Below are 12,138 nucleotides of genomic sequence, written 5' to 3'. Positions count from 1 at the left end.
TCTGAGACCAGCCACCCAGACAGATGAAACAGGAGTATTTCTATCTGTAATAAAGCCCGTTTGTTGGGAAAAACTCATTCTGATTGGCTGAGCCTGGCTCCCCAATGGGTGGGCCTAGCGCCCAAGTGGGTTGGCCTTTGCCCTCCCATGCCCACCCATGGCTGCGCCCCTGCCCAGTCATGAACTCCATAGATTAGGACCTAATGAATGTATTTCAATTGACTGATTTCCTTATATGAACTGAAATTGTTGCATGTTGCGTTTATATTTTTGTTCAGTATACTTTACCTTCACAAAGCACTCGTTTAAGGACAGGTTGTGCCTCACGCTGTTCCTCCAGCCTTGGCCCTGAGCCCCCGACCCCCGGGCCTTGAAGTAGGGGAACCACTCCTCCATGGCCCTGTAGATAGAAGCTAGGTTGAGCTTCAGAGAGGAGGAGGAGAGGATGACTTTGGCGATCAGGGCGACATAGGAGAGTGAGGGCTTTGTAGAGGGATCTGGATCTCCATGTATTGTGTCCTCTCCCTCACGAGTTTTGTTTCTGTCTGAGGGCTCGGACTGAATGTCACCCGGCAGACTGGCTGTTTCTGTGGGGATGTCCTCACAAACAGTGCTGAGGTCTGTCTTGAGGACCTCATTCTTTACTGGAACAGTGTCAAGGTCTCTGACTGACCCTGACCACAGCTCTTCCATCTCTGTCTCCTTGGAAATTACTCCACCTACCTTAACCTCTCTGAACAACCCTTCTACTGGCTGTAATTCTAACATCTCTTTCTCTGTGTCCATATCTGTTTGTTTGTCGTGAATTTCAGTTGTCAGCTTTGCAGTACAAGAGTGTCTTTAGAGAGTATTCCTACATGCTGTCTGGTATTAGTAGAAAGGCATTTCTGCTTTTGGCTACCTGTGTTTCTTGTGATGGTTTGATCGGTTTGAGTCTTTTATAGCTACTTTCTTCTTAACCACATTCAGTCCCTGCATGATTTGGGTTGGGCATGCCACATTCTCACGGATAAAAGGTACTCTGATGAAACATTCATCATCAAAAAGGAAACTGTACATAGTGAATTCTGATAAGATGCTAGGTGGTCATTGTTTGCCATTTTGAGTTGCACAATGGGGTTAACCCTTAAATAATGTTATTTCTGATAAGGCAAAGTATGTTATGTTCTGCAGAGTGCAGAGTTTTGGACAGTATGATAGAAAAAAAAGGCTTTAAATATTTGAAACATTTTGGGGCGTGCTGGCAGTATCATCTTCAAATCCAACATGTTTTATCCAGTATTTATTACACGATTAACCCTTCAACCCTTATTAGGAGAAGTTGAAGAATATTACTTTCCACATAGTTTGTTGTCTCCTATCATAGAAAACGTTGTTTTGGTTCGAATATAGTCTATTGTGACAGCGCACACATGAGATCTGGTTCTCGGACTCGAGATTAGTTGGAATCAAATAGGGAAGTTAGTTGAAATCAGCCTATAATTCCAATGTATTACTATGTATATCATTGTTGCAAAGTAGTGTCTCAAAGAAGAGGCATTGAGATGAGGTGTTCTCAGTATTCTCCTGAGCCCACACTGCATAGTTGAAGTCCCTTCTGACCTATTTATAGTGCTGGCCCTTGCTACAATGTCATCTGTAACTCGAATCCATCTGTTTAGTCACAGCATGTTGAATGTCAGTTGCCAGAGAAAAGCAGAGAACTCGGCTCTGCGATTCCCCTTCACTCTGTCACTAGACAGCCCAATGGAGCCTTCTGCAGTCGAACCAATACCCACCGCGGGCAGCAGCCTCCTGGGTGTCCCAGGGCTTATCACCTGGGATGGGGATGAGGCGAACGACGCGGAGGTGATCGGTGGCATCAGGCCCAAGTCCTCTCCTCTCCCACGGAGAAGGAGCGCCAGTGATTTAAAGGACTGTGAGCTCGAGCTCACCCCATCCAGCTCTCGGAGAGTGTCCTTTGCGGACGCCCTCGGCCTAAACCTGGTGAAAGTGAAAGAGTTTGACTCGTGGGACATAACAGTCCCGCTGAACTTCAATGCCATGGAGGGAGAGACAGAGGTAGAGGAATACTACTTGTCCTCATTATACACTCCTTCACCATCCCAAGAAGCCATGGTCCTGAGAGTTCAGGAGCAGAAGCTAGAGCTGGAGAGCATTGAGTTACTCTACCAGACTACAATACTAAGGGGGGTGGTCCGCGTTCTCAATGTCTCCTTTGATAAGATGGTGTACATCCGCACCTCGCTGGATGCCTGGGCCACGCACTTTGACCTGCTGGCAGAGTACATACCAGGGTCCAGCGATGGAGACACTGACTGCTTCTCATTCAAGCTCACCCTGGTGCCCCCCTTTGGGGAAAAGGGGGCCAGAGTGGACTTCTGTCTCCGGTACGAGACCCCAGTTGGGACTTTCTGGGCCAACAATAGTGACCAGAACTATGTGATATTTTGTCACCAGAAAATCAAGGAGTCGAAAGAGAAACCAGAAAAAGACAAAAGCGGGCGCAGGAAAAGCATCCTGAAAGCCATCAGGTGAGGATGGTCAGATTAATCAACAGGTTTGTTTTGAGTGCCGATTGATGGAATGATTGAATGCTAGTACTTTTTTATCAAACTAATAGAGGGGTTATGTGGTCCAGTCTAGTGGTCCAGTAAAGTGACAGCTGCACAATGCTTTTATATCGATATTGCCTCACCTTAACATACACCATTTTTACTTCCTAAAGATAAATAAACTGACAGTTTATTATAAAATTATGATATTACAGTAAATGTTGGACAATTGTTGTTGGGGTCTTTTTGCCCGAGCTTTCATTTCATTTATTTACAGTCATGACTTTCCCTGTGATGAAAACTGGTCGTCAACCAATGCTGAATCTTCAGGTAATCGTTCATTGTACTAAAACATTCAAAAGTCAAATGACTCAGATGTACAGCGGATAAAATCAATTAGATGAAGTCATTAACTAAAACCAATTACAATAAATCCTGAACTAATGTCAATTATTCCTCTCTAGACGTACACAACCGTGGAGGGAAGCTGGCTAGTGTGAACACTTCTGAGTCTCAGTCAGGAGCACTCCAAGATGATCCTCAGAAACTAATGGTGAGTAATACCTGTGGAATTTGGATTTCAGAACATCTAATGATGTCATTTATCTAGTGTTTTCTTACAACATAAGCCTTGTGATACATAGATTTACATAACTTTTACGAAACTTTTTCAAATGGGCCTTTGCAGGGCTTGTAAAGGACACTGGGTCTCGATGAGACTCCTTATTAAAATAAAGGTCTGATTAAAACAAATATATAGATTTACACACAGTACCAGTCAAACATTTGGACACCTACTCATTCAAGATGTTTTCTTTATTTGTACTATTTTCTACATAATAGAATAATAGTGAAGACATCAATACTATGAAATAACATATATGGAATCATGTAGTAATCATGTAGCCAATCAGTTGTGTTGTGACAAGGTATGGGTGGTATACAGAAGATGGTATTTTACCAAATAGGGCTAAGTCCATATTATGGCAAAACAGCTCAAATAAGCAGATAGAAACGACAGTCCATTACTTTAAGACATGAAGGTCAGTCAATCCGGAAAATTTCACAAACTTTGAAAGTTTATTCAAGTGCAGTCACAAAAACCATCAAGCGCTATGATCAAACTGTCTCTCATGAGGGCCGCCACAGGAAAGGAAGACACAGAGGACTTCTGCAGAGGTCTGCTGCAGAGGATAAGTTTATTAGAGTTACCAGCCTCAGACATCGCAGCCCAAATAAATGCTTCACAAATTTCAAGTAACAGACGTCTCAACATCAACTGTTCAGAGGAGACTGCGTGAATCAGGCCTTCATGGTCGTACTGCTGCAAAGAAACCACTACTAAAGGACACCAATAAGAAGAAGAGACTTGCTTGGGCCAAGAAACACGAGCAATGGATCATAGACCGGTGGAAATCTGTCCTTTGGTCTGATGAGTCAAAATTTGAGATTTTTGGTTCCAAATGCTGTGTCTTTGTGAGACGCAGAGTAGGTGAACGGATGATCTCTGCATGTGTATTTCCCACCGTGAAAAATGGAGGTGGTGTGGGGGTGCCTTGCTGGTGACAATGTTGGTCATTTATTTAGAATTCAAGGCACACTTAACTAGCATGACTACTACAGCATTCTGCAGTGATATGCCATCCAATCTGGTTTGCGCTTAGCGGGACTATCATTTGTTTTCAACAGGACAATGACCCAACACACTGACAGGCTGTGTAAGGGCTATTTAAACAAGAAGGAGAGTGATGGAGTGCTGCATCAGATGACCCGGTCTCCACAATCACCCAACCTCAACCCAATTGAGATGGTTTGGGATGAGTTGGACCACGGAGTGAAGGAAAAGCAGCCAACAAGTGCACAGCATATGTGGGAACCCCGTCAAGGCTGTTGGAAAAGCATTCCAGGTGAAGCTAGTTGAGAGAATGCCAAGAGTGTGCAACGTTGTCATTAAGGTAAAGGGTGGAAATTCCACAAATGAACTTTTAACAAGGCACACCTGTTAATTGAAATTAATTTCAGGTGACCACCTCGTGAAGCTGGTTGAGAGAATGCCAAGAGTGTGCAAAGCTGTCATCAAGGCAAAGGGTGGCAACTTTGAAGAATCTCACATTTTAAATCTATTTTGATTTGTTTAACACTTTCTTTGGTTACTACATGATTCCATGTGTGTTATTTCATAGTTTTGATATCTTCACTATTATTATACAATGTAGAAAATAGTACAAATAAAGAAAAACCCTTGAATGAGTAAGTGTGTCCAAACTTTTGACTAGTACTGTATGGATACATTTTTTTTTAAAGAATAGTGATTTTTTTGTTATTCTGGCCTTCAAGGAAGGTTTAATTTAGTTTAATTAAGGGTTTAAATAGGGTTTAATTTAGTTACTTTTGAAATATACATAGCATGGTCAAAAGCTATGGTTAGGCTTAAACATTTTGGGGTGACCTCTGAAACAAGATAGAGCAACAGGGTTCACACTTTCTCAATATGTCATGTGATCACTGCTGTCTGAGCACTTAGGGTCATTACTTTAACATTCTGTCCTAGTTGCATATTTGACACTTGAGGACATACAGGTTGTGTCCCCCTGTAAGAGTTAAATGCCAAGTATTTATAAATGTTGCTTTACAGGAGCTAAGAGGGGTCTTACATGGTCACATGTGTGACTGAGCTATACATTGCATTGGTAGCATGCTCTCTTTTAAATGTATATTAGTCTCTCGTGAGTCGAGACAAACAAACACATTATAATGTTACTGGCCAGAGGACAGTGCTCATGTGAGATTTTGTTCAGGGCCAAGATTAAATGTATATAAATATGTTTTGGCTTAATCATGAGCAATATTTAATCTGAACGTGCCTCTCTAGATATCATCCTCACCAAACAAGCCTAACCATTGAGGAGGCATTGTGTGGGAAAGATTAGCTGACTCTATCCTTCTTCTTGTTTGACAGGTTGAGAGCAGCCGGAACTCCAGCAGAAGAAACCGACGAAAGGCAGCACGATTGGCGAAGGTGCAGGACTACTTCACCCAGAGAGAGGATGAGACCCAAGAGAAAGAGAAGGGAGCAGTGGAACCATCACAGATCCCACAGGAAAAGCTTTCGAATAGGCCTGAGGTACGACCACTGCCACCACAGGGCAGGAAAGGGTTTGGGCTGCAGGCAACAGATTCTCTGTCTACGTACAAACTGTCTCCTGGTGTCCCAGACAGCACGTCTTGGCAGGAGTCAGTGAAACCTGAGAAAATAGACCCAACGTTCCGATCAGCCCCATCAGAGCTGAGAGGGAAACAGGCCTCACTGATCCCCAGCAGCAAGTCAGATTCAACTGATCAACCTGCTGCTGTGAGCCAAAATGGTGATACGTCTGTTTTCAGTGTGGAGGGAAGTGCTCTGATGCAGATGGAAACGGAAAAGGGTGGATCTGCCATCAGCACAGACATAACACATTCAGATAACATTGTCAGGTTGGAGAACAGCACAGCAGGCCCAGTCCCAGGCAGCCAGACCAATAGCTTTATGTTTGGTAATGTTGTGGCCCCACCATACTGTCAGGGGTTTGGTAGAGTGGAGAGTGGGAGTCCGAGCTTCACCCATAGAGGGAATCGAACAAGTGGTCAATTGCATGAATGGGATTCAACAGCCTACACAGCCCAGAGTTACCCATCCACAGAGGAAGTAGAAACTCACTCCTGTGTTTCAGCTGATACTCGTGGAACACCTGAAGACAAGCCTGTAGATCAACAGGGGTCTCTTAAATCAAACCCAGAACACTTCAGCTCTGGATTAAGTACAGAAAGAGAGTCTGAACCTAAACTTCTGTCAGAAGAGGCAGGAGGTCTTCTCAGGACTCACACTGCCCTGAACACTGCTGCTGCTCTCAGGGCACAAATCCTCAATGTTAACTCAGGCCTCCAGGGGTCTGAGGAGAACATTCTGCCTCCTCAGACCCAAATGCACCAGGACAGTAAGCTTTCACAAACACAAACCCCATTACCAAACACAACACCTTCACAAACTCCAGTAGACACAGCACTTTCACAAACACAAACCTCATTACCAAACACAACACCTTCACAAACTCCAGTAGACACAGCACTTTCACAAACACAAACTCTGAGTGACGCGACACAAGGCAGTTTCCTACAGTCACAAACTGAAATGGGGTCAAAGCATGTCTCTGCTGAGATGACTCTGCAGGGGGCCAGTTGTGGATATGAGAGACCTGATGAGTCAGATGAAATGGAGAACCCTCTCACAGATGAATGGTCAACAAGCCCATTCACAGAAATAGTAGACACACCTATAGCCATGCTAGAGCCTGTAGATGCTGACCTGAAAGTTCACACTTCAGAGACCGAGGAAAAGATCACCACTGAGCACCAAAACTTTGCTGTGCCCCATACGGACACACTGGAGGAAGAAACCAGTGGGACAGCATTGAAAGATGATTCCATTTTCATTAAGGAATGGACATCATTGGAGAAATTAATGATGAGAAAACAAACAGATCAAGTGAAGGATGAACTATCATTTGAAGTGTCAAACATTTTATGCAATGAAGAAAACCGGCATTCTATTGACAACGATGTAGATGATGTAGATGGAGAGATGTCAAACTATGTAAGGTATGATTATGATAAAGACACTGACAAGGGCTCAAAGTTCAAAGAAGAAGATATTCATAAGGAAGTTGAACTGGTAATGGTGAACAGTAAGAAGTATTTAATTCCTACAAAGAAGGAGATAGACACAAGTAATGGACAACCATTTCTAAAGAAAGATCGAATAGTAAAAGACTGGGAGGGGACTGTGGAAGAGGAAGACACGATGGGGGAATTTGTGGAGGGGGACAAATGGGAAATAGAAGAAGATGAGATAGTTGTGGAAGAGGAGATGGTGGTTGGGACAAAGGAGTTGGAGGAGACAGGGGAGGTGGAGGAAACAGAGGAGGAAGTGGAAAAGGAGAAAGAAGAAATTATGATACGGGAAAAGATAGAAGAAATGGTAAAGGAAGGAGCGAAGGTGGTGAAGGGAGAGGGGGAAATGGAGAAAGAAATGGAGAAGGTGGTAGTTGAAGAGATGGAGGATTTAGAGGAGGAGGATGTTAAGTGGATAGAGTGGGAGGAAGAGGAGATTGTAGAGGAAGAGAAGGAGGAGGAAGAGATTGTAGAGGAAGAAACTGCAGATGTAGAAGTAAAGGAAATCGTAGTAGATGATCAAAATGAGTTGGTAGACGAGTTTAGCATGAACATGAACAATATGAATGAGGGTGAGGGTGGTAAGAGCACAAATGTAAAGGTCACAGAAAAATCTAGCCCAGTAGATAATACATTAATGACAAATGAAGTGTCAAATCCTTGCCACAAAGAAACTATCAATGACGTAAGGCTGGACACCAAGCATCCTCGAGATGAAGAAATGGAATCTATCAATGGAGAAGGGGAGACCTGCATTCAATCGAATAAATCTGTCAGTGGGAAAGAGGGTGAAGGGGAGGGCGAGGAGGACCATGCTTCCACAGAGTCTCTGTCAGAGGATGAGATAGAGCTGTACATGCGCAGTCTAAGGGCAGTGCAGAAGCTACGAAACAAGGACTTAGCCTTGAGTCTTGGGAAACGGCCCTCCATAAGCAGAAGAGGCAGCAAACCGTCCATGACGTCCATCAGTGAGTCTGTGGATGAGGAGCACCCGAGCAACCAGGAAGGAGGGCAGGATAGCACCAGGAGCAATATAATGTGGTGGAGAGAATCATTTTCTTGGCATAATCCCTCAAAAACACTGTTATACACCATCCTGTTTGTAGTGTTATTTTTTGCTGCATACCATTAGGACTTTCTGGTCTGTTTTAGACAGGCTGGTTTGTCAGGGGGAGAAACAGCCAATGATAATAAATAATACAATAGGTTGAGACCTGTGAAAATATATTTCAGTGTCTATAAAGGGCACGACAATTAAGTTTCATTATTTGTCATTATGCCTCATCTCTAAATATAGCCTCTAAATAGATGTTAAACAATATAATTTAAGCAGCATGTGCAGTGGCCGATAGAGAAAACAGATCTGGCAATAAGAATAGGCTGTAGATAGTCTTGACCATTTGGGACCCGTTGGCAATTTCACTCAGGACAGGTTATAGCCAAGACTTAATCAATATTTTGTTTTGTCTTATTTATTGATATGGATATAGCCTCTGCGTGATGGGATTGTGCAACGTAAATGGTTTTAACAAGCTTTCTTACAGAGTGGAATTCATTAATACAACAGTCAAAATGCCTAATATAAGGCCTACAGTCTGTGCTCCCAAATACAGGAAAAAGTGTGATTCATTAGTTTACATGATCACTACAGTAGCCCCACGCGGCTATACAAATGTATTATGCAATAATATGGCCATTAAATAACACACAACAGTATGGCATATTCAGATAGTGGAATAAGCCTAAATCATGTTTACTTTCTATTTTGCAGTACAGGTGGTTTTTCTAGACAAGGCTCTTCTGTGTCTTCCATAGTATCATTGTCAAACAAGTCATTTTCTGAAGCCCAAGCCTATAGTATGCCATCTACTGATATAACGTCATTATCGAATTGCGTTCTAAAACAAGCTCTAGACATTTATTTTGGAAATGAAACCGGAAGCTGCAAAGCATTTCAAACGTCTGGGCTAGAGTTGCTTGATTGACTAGTTAACTTCGACTAGCTACGTTCGGTTCGGTTCATGTCCTTTGCAGATGCCACATTCCTGACAAAGGTTTGTATACATAAAAAATATCTGTAACCGGGTAAAGGGAGACGTAATGTAAGAATTGATAGAATTCATTGTCGTAACATAGGGTTTGTACATTTACAGATCTAATTTAACAATTACGTTCCATGTGAAATTATATTTCAGTGTCTGAAGTGCTCCACAATTAAGTTTCATTATGCCTCATCTGAGACTACATGTAGATGACACAAATGACAAAAGGTAACCATTTTTGGTAAAATGATGTGGGTAAAAAGTAGAATATAAATGTTGACACCAAATAAAGACTTTGAATTCAGTATATTCCTCGTTCTATCCAGATTTGATCAAAATAAATGTATATATTTTTTAACATTCTTATTAAAATTATATTAACAGGTGAGTGTGTTTTATAATTAACTTATGAGGGTCAGTTAGTTTAAGGCAGACCCTTCAATAGAGCACACAATATTATTTATCCAAAATAATGTTTTGTGACTTTTCTACATATTGGCCACACTACGGTTGCATCTTGTACAGTACGCTGTTTGTTTGAGCACAAATTAGTTCAAAGCCCTGTGTTCAAATAACTGTTCTTGTCTATTAATGTTCTGTATTATGTCATGTTTCATGTTTTATGTGGACCCCAGGAAGAGTAATGGGGATCCTTATAAAATACAGAATACCCAGTTACAAGGCTGTGGACCATTGCTTGGTGCGGTTACTGTTAACTTTTATTGCATTATTTTATTTGGTGTAAATTAAGCTGATTTTAGATTTATTTTGTACCAATGCCTCCAGATTCATAATAGCCATGTACAGTATGTTAAATATGGTTAACAAAAATTGTCTATGAATCTCTCTTTCTGATAATATACAACAGTCAAACGGTCATTTCCTACAATCTTTCAACAAATAAAGCAAAAATAAAAGCTAACATACTATAATTGACCACCATGCATACGTACAGTACACCATGCATACGTACAGTACACCATGCATACGTACAGTACACCATGCATACGTACAGTACACCATGCATACGTACAGTACACCATGCATACGTACAGTACACCATGCATACGTACAGTACACCATGCATACGTACAGTACACCATGCATACGTACAGTACACCATGCATACGTACAGTACACCATGCATACGTACAGTACACCATGCATACGTACAGTACACCATGCATACGTACAGTACACCATGCATACGTACAGTACACCATGCATACGTACAGTACACCATGCATACGTACAGTACACCATGCATACGTACAGTACACTTGAGACACATTTAGAACACATTTTCATTTCACACCACACACTTGTACAGGTTACAGACTTGTACGTGTGTGAAAAATGACAAATATAAGCACCCTTATTTGACCTTTGACCTGTAGAGGCCCCCAACTCCCCTGTGTGAGGTTTACTCTTGGTAAATATACAGATTGGTATGGTTAAACATTTGAGAAGTTATGAAAGGGGTGCATACCTCACAGTAAGACTACAACGCAATCATGTGTCAATGTTAATGAACGGTTGATAGGGAAAACAGAACGTCTTAAAACCATAGTCCACTCCTTACTCCCGTCAGCTTTAGACAGCATTGTCTTGAGATACAAACTGTGCATATTTGTTTTTCTGGTGTGTCAATGTCTGTCTTGGCTGTGGTCGGATAAGATATAGACTCAGGAGCCTGGTTCTTATCTGTTGAAATGTTTGTCCTTCCCTTTAACAATATGAATAAATTGACAGCAAAAAAACATCTTCTTTCACACTGTTCACCCCTTTGGTTTCTGATTGCATTCACATAATCAATATTTTGTCACTGAACTAACAGTAACATACACTGACTGTACAAAACATGCTCTTTCCATGACAGACTGACCAGATGAATCCAGGTGAAAGCTATGATCCCTTATTGATTTCACTTGTTAAATCCACTTCAATCAGTGTAGATGAAGAGGAGTAGACAGGTTAAAGAATAGTGTTTAAGCCTTGAGACATGGCTTGTGTGCCATTCAGAGGGTGAATGGGCAAGACAAAAGATTTAAGTGCCTTTGAACGGGGTATGGTAGTAGGTGCTAGGCACATCGGTTTGAGTGTGTCAAGAACTGCAACGCTGCTGGGTTTCCCCACTCTAAACCGTTTCCATTGTTTATCAAGAATGGTCCACTACCCAAAGGACATCAGGCCAACTTAACACCCCCACAGTTGTGTTTTCACATATAGTCCTCTTTGAAATAATCAATCTCAGTCCTCTTTAAAGTGAACTCTGGGGTAAAAATAAAGCTAAAGAACTCGGTTGTCTTTGTATTCACAATAACCTTGCCTTGGAATGAGGACTCAACTCTTTTGGCAGTTCACTTCACCTTTTTTTAAATCTGAGACCTCTTTGCATTCACATTGCTATGTTTATAAAGGAACCAAGAATTGTTCTAACATTCACTCAATGCACTCTGGGTAAAAGTACAGGACAAGCCCTTCCATCAGAATGTGTTAATCGGAAAGTTAGATATATCCATGTACATTTTGGAAGCGAATAGATTGCATTTAGGTAAAAGATTAGACATAATAATTGTAATCAGAAGATAATATTAACATGTAAATATTATTGGTAACCGATTAAATACCAGTAGAATAAATGCAGGATAAATAATGCTGTAGGCCAATTGAAAATGTTCACCCAATCTAGGCTACTGCCCCTTTAAGAGCTAGAATGGATTTTGTACCCTATGCTGTGATTTTCATCAAATATGTTGTCTTCTCACACTATTCACCCACACAATCGAATAAACCGTTTGATGCTCTCAGCATATAGTTTTACATATTGCAAA

The 12,138-nt window shown here is 41.6% G+C and overlaps 1 protein-coding gene across 1 annotated transcript; it reads left to right on the top strand.

Moving 5' to 3' along the window:
- Positions 1-1,739: 1,739 nt before the first annotated feature.
- LOC109898602 (uncharacterized) lies at positions 1,740-11,066 on the top strand. Its single transcript, XM_031833163.1, has 4 exons — positions 1,740-2,534; positions 2,833-2,885; positions 3,020-3,108; positions 5,515-11,066. The coding sequence occupies exons 1-4, from the start codon at positions 1,747-1,749 to the stop codon at positions 8,392-8,394; spliced, it is 3,810 nt and encodes a 1,269-aa protein (XP_031689023.1). The 5' UTR covers positions 1,740-1,746; the 3' UTR covers positions 8,395-11,066.
- The last annotated feature ends 1,072 nt before the right edge of the window (positions 11,067-12,138 follow it).

The sequence above is a fragment of the Oncorhynchus kisutch genome, linkage group LG10, assembly GCF_002021735.2.
Source record: "Oncorhynchus kisutch isolate 150728-3 linkage group LG10, Okis_V2, whole genome shotgun sequence".
NCBI lineage: Eukaryota > Metazoa > Chordata > Actinopteri > Salmoniformes > Salmonidae > Oncorhynchus > Oncorhynchus kisutch.
This window is presented reverse-complemented; position numbering and strand designations above follow the sequence as displayed.

Bases quoted from the DNA above. Each gene is read 5' to 3' on its own strand.
- LOC109898602 (XM_031833163.1), top strand. From the start codon at position 1,747: ATGGAGCCTTCTGCAGTCGAACCAATACCCACCGCGGGCAGCAGCCTC. The intron at 2,886-3,019 runs GTAATCGTTCAT...ATTCCTCTCTAG, and splicing joins AACCAATGCTGAATCTTCAG to ACGTACACAACCGTGGAGGG. The intron at 3,109-5,514 runs GTGAGTAATACC...CTTGTTTGACAG, and splicing joins ATGATCCTCAGAAACTAATG to GTTGAGAGCAGCCGGAACTC.